Source organism: Zingiber officinale, chromosome 1A (assembly GCF_018446385.1).
Source record: "Zingiber officinale cultivar Zhangliang chromosome 1A, Zo_v1.1, whole genome shotgun sequence".
Lineage (NCBI taxonomy): Eukaryota > Viridiplantae > Streptophyta > Magnoliopsida > Zingiberales > Zingiberaceae > Zingiber > Zingiber officinale.
The window spans coordinates 63,094,911-63,109,099 of record NC_055987.1 but is presented as its reverse complement, the minus strand read 5'-3'; the positions used below and the strand labels follow the sequence as shown (position 1 = coordinate 63,109,099).

The 14,189-nt window shown below is 35.3% G+C and overlaps 1 protein-coding gene across 1 annotated transcript; it reads right to left on the bottom strand.

Annotated features, from left to right (window-relative positions):
* Positions 1–10,834: 10,834 nt before the first annotated feature.
* LOC122004678 (glycine-rich protein 2-like) lies at positions 10,835–11,793 on the bottom strand. Its single transcript, XM_042559531.1, has one exon. It carries the CDS (start codon positions 11,702–11,704, stop codon positions 11,075–11,077), a length of 630 nt encoding a protein of 209 aa, XP_042415465.1. The 5' UTR covers positions 11,705–11,793; the 3' UTR covers positions 10,835–11,074.
* Between the last annotated feature and the right edge of the window lie 2,396 nt (positions 11,794–14,189).

The following is a 14,189-nucleotide window of genomic DNA, read 5'->3' as shown; positions in this document are numbered from 1 at the left end:
CCTTTACCTTTATCTGCAGTATAAGGAAAAAGTATCTATAAGCTTTCGCTTAGTAAGAAACCATCTACTCACAAAAACAATGCATACGATGCAACTCATGATTTGAAAACATGCTATTTGAAACATATGAACACTGAATATACTAAGCATGGCATGGCATACATCATACAACATGGCAATCATAACTGAACATAGAATTATCATGCATATTCATAGGGAAAAACTAAGCTGGGCATGATACTGAAACTGAAACTAAAACTAAGCTAAAACTGATCTTAAACTATAATCACTTAATTAGATTATGAGTTTGAAAGCTATTATCATAATAAGTGAAAATACTAATCATGCTGTTGTTTGGGCCCGGCAACTGTACTTGCTATGCGCGCATCTCTAACTAGACCCGGGGTTGCAAGTCCAGAATTTAGTAGAGCTACTAGGTTATCTAAACCCAGGGACCGACTATGGGAGCCCAGCCCAATGGATATCTAATCCAGTACAGTGCCACTGAAAATAAAATACTAAATATAGCTACTAATTGCTTATTTTGATGTTTCTAGGTTATCTGAACATAGAGCTAGGTTATCTAAACCTAGAGGCGACTGTGGGAGCCCACCCATTGGACCGTAGTCCCATATAAGCTGAAATTAGACTAATATACTTATTTAAATGCTACTAATGCATTTAACTGAGCTGTTAAAAATATCTGAGGTGGTATTTAGCTACTCTAATCATTTTGTCGAACACTTGGTGTGCTCCAACTCTCCCCTCTAATAGGGAGACCACCTCTAGGCACCCGACAACGTCTAGAGCCTCCAACTGAAGGAGAATAACGTGTCTGGCCCATCTAGAGGTGCTCAACTAGATCCCTAATCTGCGAGGAGGGTTTAAACACACCCTGTGTGCCGAAAAATCTGCATATAGCTAAACTAAAGGCATGCAACCAAACGAAAGCTACTTATACTGCAGGTGAGGGGTTTCTTACCTCCTATTCATAATTTCTTACAATTCTATTCGCTAGAATTCCGGTGGAGACGATCCTTTTGACGATCTTCTCGCGTCCACGCGTTCCCCTCGCGAAGGAGAGCGTCCTCGTGCCGGAGTTATCGCCGGAAGATGTCCTCGGGGCCCTAGGGAGAGAACCCTAGGTCTTCCTTGTGGTTGGCGCCGAGAGAAGGAGAGGAGAAGAGAAGGGGCGGCGTGAGGGCTAGGGTGAGGAGAAATCACGGTGGAAACCAAAATAACTCTTCACCTAATTAATTTTCCTATTTATATTAAAGAATTAATTCGCCCAACTCCAATATAAATTTTATTGGTTCCCTTTCCTTTCAGCATGGCTGGTTACTAACATTATCCCTAAACCATAGGTCTCGGGTTCAATTCCCGCTAAGGCCGTTTTCATTTTCTAATTATTTTTGCTGCTTCCGCTACTCGAAAAATTCCGAAAAAAAAATCTAAAATCCCAGAAAAATCATAGAATATTTATAATGCAGTTTCGAGAATTTTCGAGCGTTACAGCTAGGCACAATTTATTCTATTCTTTTGATTTTATTATTGATAGTGAACTTTCTCGTGCACGTTTCAAGATTGGTACAATGCAAATTCAAGTTGAATAACACTTGAGCTTTGATGTTGCTATCAAGTAGATTGTGACATAGTTATCTCTTGATAATATTATGAGAGATCTACTCCTACACACTTTTAAATGATAGTTGAAGACATCAATCTATATAAATAGATACTATCTTAAACTTGAGTTTGGAGTAGACACGCCTTAATGGACTTCCAGCTGCTAGTTGGCTGGTGGTGAGAGCTGGACTCCATTGATCCTTGTGTATGTCCAAGCAAATGTTGCCATTGCTGTTGATGTTTGGATGGAAGACCTTTGTCTTGAATGCTACCTTCAGATGAACCAGCAAACTCACAGATTCATCTCTGAATTAGGATTCTAAAATATATGTTTTTTTATAGCAGTTGAAGGGACATAATTTGTGTAGCATGCTTACCATAATGAGGTACATCATTATAAGTTGCACATAAATTAGATGATGCTTTTTCCTTTACTTTGAAGATTCAATTTGTCTCATTTCGGACTCTGAAGGGGTTCTTTTAATTAGCTCTAATTTTGTTGAATTTTATTTTTTAGGTTGCTGTTGAATGGCATCGTCAAGTAACAGCAGTATTGACCATACCAAATTTGAAAATGTACAATGCAGGTACTGCGGACTAAAAGCATTGGTGTTAATATCTAGATTAATGAACAACCCAGGAAGACTAAATGAAGATACCAGTGCTATACATTCAAGGATGTTGCCAAGAGTGGAGCCGAGGGTAGGAAGTGAATACATTGCATATCCTGGACACAATATGAGAAATTGGAATGTACCGCTTATCGTTTGGATATTAATGACAGTGGACTTATTTCTTTTGGCTGTATATTTGTTTTGTTTGTTAGTTGGTCTGGTTTAGTAGTAATGTGATAAAGAAATATAATTATGGATGATGTTGATATGTGCTTTTATTGTTTATGGATGGATATTAGTTATGTATTCTTCAGTTAGCTTCGTATGTCAACAAATGATGTTATGATATTATCTTTGCTTATCTATATCTAAGCTATCTTTAGCACGCATTGCCGAGATTGCTTCCCACTTTGAATTGTTCTTTGTTAATCTCAAATAATGAACATAATTTTGACCTAGATTTTCTGCTAATTTATGACCAAATTAGATTGATAGTCATTTGTTAAGTAGATTGATGAGTTAGCCTCATGTCATTTAGATCGAGCGTGAGGAAAAAATGTACCGAGCATTTAAAAGGTGCATCGAACAGATATCTTTATGACGAGCTTTGCAGAATTTAATAAGGATTGAATTTTGACAAAATTACTCTCGATTTCTGATCAGAATTAAATAGAATTCTTAAAATGTGCGTAGGTTTCGGACAGTGAATTTTATTTTTTTTGTTTTTTTTGCTAAAGCCCAATTTAAATTCACCAAACTCATACAACAATAATGATTTTTTTAAAAAATAAATCATAAAATAATTTGTTTTAACAGCTCTTCAAAATTAAGAAAAAACTTTATTTTAAAAAAATAAGAAGAAGAAAACTTCCATATTTTATTATTCCATGTTACAGCGTCGAAATTTTATTGTTCGATGAACACAAACTCCCATATTAAGCCTCAATTTTGCCTTTTCAGCGTTGCAGTGTTAAATTTGGTTCATCATCAATGCTAACTTCTCATTGATTTCAACCAGAAAGGATTTGTTTTTCTGATGCTATTTAAAGACAAAAGAAAGACCACATTGCAATAAATCTGCCAGCCATCGGCTCATGAAAATCTCCATTTGATGATCACACACTAGATCAGTCCACCAAATCCTAACTAAGCATACCTCAATTTTTCCTTTTCAACGTTGCAGTATTAAATTTGGTTCATCATCAATGCTAACTTCTCATTGATTTCAACCAGAAAGGATTTATTTTTCTGATGCTATTTAAAGACAAAAGAAAGACCACATTGCAATAAATCTGATAGCCAGCGGCTCGTGAAAATCTCCATTTGATGATCACACACTAGATCAGTCCACCAAAGCCCAACTAAGCATACCTCGCCATGGCTGGATCAGGTTACCAAGAATGTAGAGTTAGCTAACAGCTACAGAAGTTGATCTGTATAATTATACACTTTTAATAAGTTAACCATACCAAAGACTTACCCCAAAATTGTGTAAAGATCCGAGTAAAAAAAACTCAGATTCCTAGAGACGTTATATTGCATAGCAGGAGGAAGAGGTTTCACAATTGTATCTATGCTGAAAACCCGCTGAAGAAACTGTAATGCAAGGGAAAATAGTTTCAAAACCAACAATACTTTAGTATCAAAAGAAAGTACTTAATCAATGAACTTTTAATAATTCAAGCACTAAAGCCAGTTGGTACGTTCAAAGATTCTGAATAAATGATATCAAGATTCTGAAAAGTCATATTGTTCAATGAACTTGATTACCATTATAAGTGCATTGATTCAGTATCAAGATTTAACTGAGGTTCTATGAAAAACATGAATATGAACAAATTATTACTTACTGCATATCCAAATGTATTGGAAATCAAACCATGATCTTGGCAGTTCAAGATATCTAGACAAGTATCTTCCTTAGATAGTCTCTAAATCCTTTCAAATTATAAAATAATTAAATATCCATTATAAGAGTTAGTTTCTTACCATCATTCCAGGTCATTTGTTTGAAAATAACCAATATCAAAGTTAACCTGAGACAGTTGCATAGACAAAAGTGGTTGAAATTGAGTTTCGGCCATACTCAAACCTTCAACACTAGGCATGCAACTTGTACTTTCATGATGATCTTCTCTAGCCTGGTATAAAAAAATATAATGATTTAATTTTATATATTTTTTCAAATGAAATAACAACAAATAAACAACACTTTAATAAGAAAGGGAGTGAAGCCTTAACAATTGTTGAAGTTTGGTTATTTTTCCTTGCCGCTTTTCTTTTCTTTGAAATCTTATCTAAGTCACTTTTCAATCTCTTACTTGAAACCACTTTCTTCTTTGTTTTAATTCCTTTGACTCCAAGAGAGTTTTCTTCGCCACTTTCAAATTCTCTTTCAATAGAGTGTTGGGCAGTTGGTTCATTAACTTGTAACCTCTCATCCACCATCTGAAACATACTCAACAAACCATCTTTAACAACCTTGTAAGTGTTTTCCCTCTCTGCTGCCTTGGTAACCAGTTGAACATACAATCCACTCAATTCTTTATATTGCATACTGTTGCAAGTTTTTGGATCCAAACTACTTTTGTCTGCAACAAGTTCAATAACTCCAAAGTATCCATCTTTTGCTTTCCGTGTCCACCTTTTCAATATATACTCACTTGGGATTTTCATGATATTTTTCATCATAAATACTTTCAAAATATGAGAACACAAAATCCCAACAAAATCATATTTTCTACAGCTACACTCAATTTTTTGACCCCATGAATAAAGTGTAACTATATAATGGTAACTCTTTTTGTGAGAAGTAACTTTGTATTTTGTATGTGATCCAACATCCTCATAAATGTGTATAATAAAATCATGAGATTTGTACCACTCTTGTTCAAAACACTTATATGCCTCAGGAGTATAAATAGAACATGCATGCTTTAAAATTTCAATTGGATACAATAGGCATGGAATACTTGTATTTGATCTAAAATCATCTTTTAACTCCTCATATCGACGATCATCAAGCAACCTTTGGAAGTGATTGAAAAAGTCTAAAAACTTGTGTTGATAAGTGACATATCTTTTCAGAATACTATTCATGCTCTCACTTCTTTGGGTTGTAGTCATATCTGCACAAAACATATGTCGTCCATATACTAAAGCCCATTTTTCTTTTATGCAAAACATACGTCTCAACCAATCATTGTCTTCAAGTGCATACTTGGTCAACATCATGTTCCAAGCTGAAATAAAATCTTCTTCTTCATCAAAATCATATATACACGAGGCAAAATCTTTAGTAAACTCTTTGAACTCAGAAAAAACTCCACTCAAATGTATTGCCGCATTCTGATAAATGTGCCAAATACACAAACGATGATGTGTTTCAGGCCATCTAGAAGTCAAAACCTTTGTCATTGCTGCATCTTGATCTATAAGAATAGTTATTGGTTTTTTTTCACACATAGCTTTAGTAAATGTATCAAACAACCACTCGAATGTCAAAGATGTTTCATCATATAAAAAAGTTGCACCAAAAATTATGGATTGCTTATGATGATTAACACCCACAAACAACGTAATTGGACGACCTTCATTATTCTTCCTGTATGTTGTGTCAAAGCAAACAACATCTCCAAAATTGCCATAATCAGCTCTCATTTTAGCATCACACCAAAAAATATTAGTCATCAAATCATCTTCATCAACTTGAATAGCATAAAAAAAAATTAGGATCATCAAACTGCATTTTCTGTAAATATTCCAATACACCTCCTGTATCACTAACTCTAATATTTCTTGTTCTTTTGGATCGCAAGTAGTTGTTGTAATATTGAGGAATAAAACCTAAATTCTCTCTCCCAGCTACTTGTTTTACCATAAGATCATGAGATGCTTTTGGGGGATTCCCACATCACTTGCCATCTCAATCTGTATTGCCGCAAAAGCAGATATATTTCTATGACTTCTGTAGAGGTGAGTTTTGTTTGGACTTGAAAGATAATGATTATGCTCTTTAACAAGTTGCTCCACACTCAAGTTGCCATTTTTTCGACGACTAATCTTCATTTTACCCTCACAACCAAATCTTGTTTCAGGACGATGAGATTTCACATAAACATCTCGTTTGTCTTTTCCCCTTTTTCCTTGTGCACAACAACAAAAAATCCTGTCAACTAATTTACCCGATTTATCATTGTGGCTTTTACTCCTTATGTCAAATCCAACTTGTTTAGCATATTTCAAATAAAATTCATAGGCAACCTCTTCTGTCTTAAATTTCATACCGATTTTTGGCATCAATTCTTCTATGATAGATGTGTCTTCACTCATCAATAACATGGTAGAGTCCGTACCCTCATCGATAACATCAAACTCATTATCCCGACAGTCTTCGCTTACATCAAAATTCAACCTACGACAACTCGTAGATTCAACCAATGGCAACTAGATTAAAATTAGCTTGATCTTGAACAAAAAAAAATAATCAAGAAATGTATATATTTTCTACACATATCACAATGCGAATTCTAAAATGTGATGACAAAATAGTTATAGATAATTAAAAACTGAGCTATTTTGCATCAGCAGTGATTCGAATGAAAGTAGAACCATGGAAGTAGTAGGAAAATATTATGAAGATTTGCAAGACAGAAGCTTAAACTCATGGTCAGTTCTCTAAATAAATCAAAAGAACAGAATGAATTGTGCCTAGCTTCAAAGCAAAGCAAATGTGCATAATTAACAATTGAATACAAGATTCCAACATACGTGATACAAAAGACTCGAACAGATATCCATAGAGAAACAACTAACAGCAGACTAATTGTTAAATGATTTTTTTAGGTTCAAGGAAGATAAATGTTAGGGCACAGAGAGGGCAAGTGGGAAGGAGAAGGGATTGACCTCCACGAAAATCGGTTGCCGTCGAGAGTTGGAAGACGACGGGATTTGGCACCGGTGGGGCTTCGTCGGGACAGACGTCGTGGGAAGGAGAACCTGTTGGGCACAGAGAGGGTTGCGTCGGGATTCAACTGTCGATTGGGAGTCTCTGTTGTCGTCGACAGTCGGAAGACGACTTGAGCTGCGCACCGGTGGGCCTTCGTCGGGACAGACGGCGTGGGAAGGACTGTTAGGGCACAGAGAGGGCGGCGTGAGTTCGTGAACAGGTTTCTCGCGTCGCAGTGTTTTCGGCGATTTTGACTCATTCTTCTTCGGCGTCACGTGTTTCTCACGCGAGAAACACTGTTCCTCTTTGTCGTTTACTGCGTGGGGTAGAGGGACAGGGGAAGTTTCGGGACAGAAGAATCGAACTACACAACGACGATGTAGTGGAAGGGAAATAAGATTGCTACTACCGTGAAAAGAGAAGCACAAGTTGTAAATACTAATGGAAGTGATGATTGTAACAAAAAATAAGTAATAAAAAATTATTGAAATCAGGTAATATTAAATCTAAGATTATTGATTTGATCTATAGAAATTTTTTATTGATTGTCAGAATAAATTAAAAAATATTTATAGTAGACAATTCAAAAATTTAGTATTCTATGATTACATATCTCATGAAAAAAAATTGATAACCTTTACTAATGAAGGTGACGATGATCCATCCATTAACATACAAGATGGTAAAGAATGATGTTATCAAGAAAAATAGTAAAAAGCTAAGAAACAAAAAACAGTCTATGTGCTCTATTAAGTATGGACACTAGGAAATCTACCTAAAAGTGTTAAGCTATTTGGTTAAAATATATTTATAAGAAAAAAAGATAACTCATGGGCCCATGCGAAAGTAGAGACTTTCAAGACTAGGTTGATGGCCACATTTTGCCCAAAAGGAAGTTGTAAACTATAAGGATACTTTTTAGCTATTACTCATGCACAAATTCATTTGGATTCTTACTGCAAATTATAATTATGAGTACGACAAATGGGCATTGAAACGACGTTTCCGAATGACCATCTTGATGAGTTGTTGGTTTAATCCATTATTATTGTTATGAATAGCTTTTGTTCAATAACAATAACATTTATATCATAGTGAAATAAGATATAAAACATCCTATTTACAAATAATCTAACCATAATGAATTGCTAAATGACTAATATAATTTCTTGGAACACAAATGATGACCATTTACAAGTATGTATTCTTTATGAGACTGTTGTCTCTGGAGTTTTGGTAGCACGGTGAAATATTTAAGTTATCATCCAAATATTCATAATTTAATTCCCAACTATAATATATTTGTAAAATTTTTTCTTCTAAATAAGAAACACAATAAAAAAATACTAAACTTCTGAATTAACCACCACATACACTTCCTAATTTATATGAGGCCAAATCGATCCAGATAAACAATGATAATTTATCATTTATTTTATGAGACAATTGGTACATATATTCGTTGATATGAATAAATAAATAAATATTATGCATAAATACCTGTAATAAAATATTAATTAAATAATATAGAGTATTAATCTGACTCTTGACTCTCATATAAATTAGTGATACATCGATTTAAACATTTTATTGTGGAAGTTTGGCATAAATAGAATTGCATATTTTAACAATTTTATTTAAATAATGTCTATTTTCTTTTTTATTTCAATGTTTCATTTTTTAAATTTTCTAATGCATTGGTCTCAACTATGTACAATATTTTCTTGGATCAACATTATCTTATCCATTCTCTAATTTTAATATTTATAAATAATATTTTCTAAATTTTTTTTAAAAAAATCATTCCCTAAATATTATAAAGAGGAGATAAAAAAAGCAAAAAAAAAAACTAATATATAATGTAGTAAAAAATAAATATTTAAATTTAATAAAATAATTTTTTTATTTCAAATTATTAATTTTGAATAAGATAGCCGATCTTACTAAATTTCTTATAAACTTCAATCTAGCAAACCACTACAAGAAAGTTGTCAAATAACAAATTAGCAGACAAAGTTAGCAACGACATTAAATTTTCATTACTAATTTAAAAATTATCAAATAACGATTAAATTGACCGACAGAATTAGCAAGATTTGAAAGTTGTCAAATAGCGACAGATTTAACAGACGGTTTAGCAAACAAAACAATGGGAATGAGCAACAATGAGCATAAATCTGAATAGGGCCAAAGATGGACATGCGAGATACAGCAAACAGCCTTACGAATATCAGATAGAAAGGATATAAAGAATGCGGACAGAAACAAAGACGGCCATACAGGTAGAGAGAAGACCAGTGAAGATAATGTTGACGAATTTCTCATATATATATATCATATTAATTGCTACTTTATGGTATATGCTTTTACAAATAAAAAGCTCCTTCAAAAACAAAATGATTTGTTTTTTTTTTAAAAAAAAATCGCCGCTTATATTCATACTGAATATATTATCTTGATTTATATCAGTAAACAAACGAGAATTGAAAGACTATCAGATTTTAGAATAGGCCCAAATATTAAGGTAATAGGATAATATTCCATGGGAAACCGCAGAAAAACAGGGAAAGGTTCAAGCCTACACTACAGCTTACAGGTAAACTGCTGACTTGCTGGCCTCTAGAAACTCTATTCACTCAGATAAGAGTAAAGAGTAACATAGACCCTTGGCTGAAAGGAAAGGGCCAGCTATAAGGGCAGGGATAGAGTGATTAGAGTTTAAGTGTTCATGTTCAAAACATACTGTAAAGTAAACAAAAGCAGTTTTTTTTAATGTGGTAGGGTATTACATTAAACTAAATTTAGGACAAAAACAAACACATATCAGCAGATCAATTGAGAAGTCCTATGGAAGTTTTCCAGTTAACCTATGGAAGTCCTTTTGTTAACCTAAATAAGAAGAAAGTTCCCGCATTCAATGATTTGCCGCATTAGTAGCTGAAAGAATATCAATTCACCAATTAGAATAAGATCATATGTTTCTCGTAATGGGATATCTTACAACTCACAAGCTCAGAACAAACTGTTAAACCTGATTAAAATGAAAATCAAACAGAATATTCTGACCAAAAGTTTATTCAGTAGGCTTTGTAAATATTGAATGAGGAATATATAATTCATGTAGCATACTCCTATAAAAACCTTCTACGATTTGATCATACAGGATAGATGAAGCAATTTGGACAGAGATGCATTGATAAATCATGGTAAAAGCATTTATTTGTAGAAAACAAACATCTAAATCAAGCATCGGTATTAGGTTGTTCTATGAGAGGACGTGCGCTCAAACCAATCACGAAATTGTTGTTTTTGAGAGAACATAGATAGCCCATTAAACAATACACAAAATAGCCCATTAAACAATACACAAAATTCTTTCGAAACGGCAAATGTGCAGATAGACTGATTACAAATGGGGCATATTTCATAATAGTAAAGCAATACTAACCTCCAGCGTAGTAAGGACAAGGAGCGCAACCAATCTCCGACAGGATTGCACAAGTAGTTCCAAGATTGAGATCAAATGATATTCAAAATTAGTAGTTCACCTGAATAACATTATCACGTATCCACACAGTATGGAATTTAAGGAGAAAATCAAGAAGCAACTAACAAACTAGAGCACAATTATAATAAGAAAAGGAGATTGAGAAACACTAGCTTGCAATTCAAATATTGCTTTCAAGATCCAAAAGTGAAGTTACAATCCAACAAAATAGGCATATCAAGTCAAACATACATCCGCATGTATTGCAAGGAGGAGGAATACTGCGATTACAAGCAACGCCAAAAGAGAACATAAGCCCACAAGGTAGCAGATGTTAGAGTATTAGATCATGGATAGATGGGCAAAAAAGTTGATGCTAATGGTAAATTAAATCCATTCTCAGTTCCTGCCTGGGCACTCCCTAGCAAAGTGCCCCGTCTCACCACAGTTATAACAGGATCCACCACCGCCCCCACCATTCCTCCCACCTCCGCCTCCACCCTGGTAACAATCTCTAGCAAGATGCCCCGTCTCACCACAGTTATAGCAAGCACCACCACCGCCTCCGTTGCCACCTCCACCGCCACCCTGGTAACAATCTTTAGCAATGTGTCCAGTCTCACCGCACTTGTAGCAGGCACCGCCAGAGCCTCCCCCGCCATAACCTCCTCCCCTTCCTCTCCCTCCGCCACCACCGCTGGTGAACCCGTAACCTCCTCCATAACCTCCGCCCCGAGATAATCCCCCTCGGCCCCCACCGAAGCCATCCCTTCGCCCTCCACCACTACCCTGGACCGAAGATCCATCCGGGCCGGTGACGTCGATGGCCTTGCTGCGCCCGTCGTCCCCCTCGGAGAGGGAATACTCCACGTTCTCGCCCTCAGCGAGGCTCCGGAACCCGTCGGATTTGATGGAAGACTGGTGAACGAAGAGATCCTCCCCGCCATCGTCTGGCGTGATGAAGCCGAACCCCTTGGTATCGTTAAACCACTTCACCGTGCCCTTCGATCGGACCGCCTCCTGCTCCATTGGATCGACCGGGAAGAAGAGGAAGACAAACACGCGAAGAGAGGGAAACCCTAAAGGTTTGTCTCACGCGCACTAGGGCGGCTCTTGGCGTGGGCGTCGCTTGTGGCGTGGTGTCGCTGATATAGAGGGAGGTGCGAGACCGCGGTTCCAGACGGCTGAAATCCAACGGGCGGAAGGAAACTGATGCGAAATATGAGCCGTCAGATTTGCTAGGTTTTGTATTGGGGAGGAGACTGGAGAGAAGCCGCAACGTCTCAACGAATGGATAGGAACGGTTGGAGATTTGGCATTAATTTAATTATAAACACAGAAAATGCATTAAAAAAATAAGTATATATTAATTAAATCCATGCGTGTGAATGTATATATAAATATCATGTGCGATAATACGCATCTTGAATATGATATTTATAAAAAATATATATATATGGTAATTTTGTCTATACCAAAGAGCGTATAAAAAAAATAAAATTCTCTTTTTAATCCCTCCCGTCAATCTGTCAACCTCTTTAAATCATTATTTTCCAAACATCTAAGATATATTTTTAATTAAAAATTATTTTATAGTTCGTACGCACATCTTCTCACCTTCTCTCTCCCTTCTTCCCTTTTCCTGGTCTTATAAACACGAAACAATCATGAACCTCCTCTGCTTGTCATACCTTCTTGTGCTATTTGGCGGGATTACTAGATAAGAGTTCAAAAGACAACAGTGGTTAAGAACCTCGGTGTTGAAGGATAAATTTCTAGCAAGAGAGAAATTAGTAGAAGAAGATAGTTAAAGATTTAGCGATGTATATATAAATTTACTACTATAAAATAGGATTGTCATGTAAAAAAAATTACAGTTTGGTAGCAAAGGGTGATGACAAAAATTGTATCTATTGTTTTATTGGATGTATGAGGAATAAATATTCAACAACACCTGAAATATGATGTACTCCAATACTTAATCGATTTACAAGGTGTTCCACTGTTATGCTAGATTTCAGCTAGACTTTGCTCATATATGTTAGGTTGATATGGTAGGTATCAATATGTTGGGCCTGATATGTGATCATATGATCATATCAGGCCAACTTTCTTTCTTGATCAAAAATTTAATTTGATATCATATCTACCTTCTCCTCGCTCAACACTTCATAGTTATTGGGTGTTTGCATAAATCCAATTATCCTAGGTCCATCAATGTATTTTGACTAAAATCCACTTATGGACCTAAACTTGTTTGATTACACCCATTTAAAGTGTTGTTAGCTTCTAGTGTTGTAAGGAGTTAAATTGCACTATCCATTGCTTATGTAGGGCTCTCAGTGGTGGCCCAATGTTACAAGAAGTTTCTGCTTCAATGCGGGCCTGATATAGGATGATATCAGGTCCAATGTGATCTTTGGTTAAAACTTTGCTTTTACACTATATATACCTTTTCCTCACTTAACCCTTCTTAGTGGTTCAGATTATGCAAAATTACAAAAACTCCTAGGTCTATATTTGTCGGATTGTATCACAACCACTGATAAATTATGAAAATCTAATATGTACATCATATATATCGTTACTTGATCTTTACTAAATTAGTATATACAACAACACTTGATTATATAGTTGTAAGTTGCTAAATTAATTTATAATTTATTTATCAGGGACAATCATATTACTGAAGAAATTCTCTCTAAGATATGGAATACGCTTGATGCAAATTCTTGCATAGGACATAGAGCTAATGTACGAGAATTATCTAGAATAAATATTCCATCATCTTCTAAGTATAGTGGTGTGTATAACACAAATAGAAATATAAGCAATAATATGACATTTGATTTAAATGAAGAAGCAAGTATTTTAGAATATGAGGTTCTACAACACTTAGTGATTACTTTAAACCTACTTGGAATGAGGAGGAAGGGCATTATACCTGAATTGGAGAGCAATTATAATGCAATACAGATATACAAGAATTCTTAGTTGATGATATGCATATTGTGAAAGATCGAAAGATGCGATAGAGGGGGGGTGAATATCACTTTTTTAAAACTTTTCTTTTGAAGTGTTTAAAACATGAGTAGTGCAGCGGAAAATAAAAGACTTGTTTCGGTTACTTGGTTTGGAGCTTAGGTCGACTCCTACTCCAAGACTCGCGATCCTTGATCGCACTGTTGGACAATTCACTAAAACTCTTCTTTCTGAAATCTTTGGAAAGAAGCAATTCATACAATGAAATGTGTAAGATAGTAACAACCTACTATCTTACTTGAAGTTAAGTACAAAGCAAGCTAAATAAAAATATACTGACACTAGATAGAAGATGGAGCTCGGTCGGTACTTCATGGATAGAGCAGCAGCTTGCTTGAAGATGAGTAGTAGAGTAGTATCATGAGCAACAACTTTGCACAGAGATGAACTGAAAACAGATGCTCTGCGTTGGACATTAAGCTCCCCTTTTATAAGCATTGTTCAATCAACTGATAAACCCATCAGTCGACTA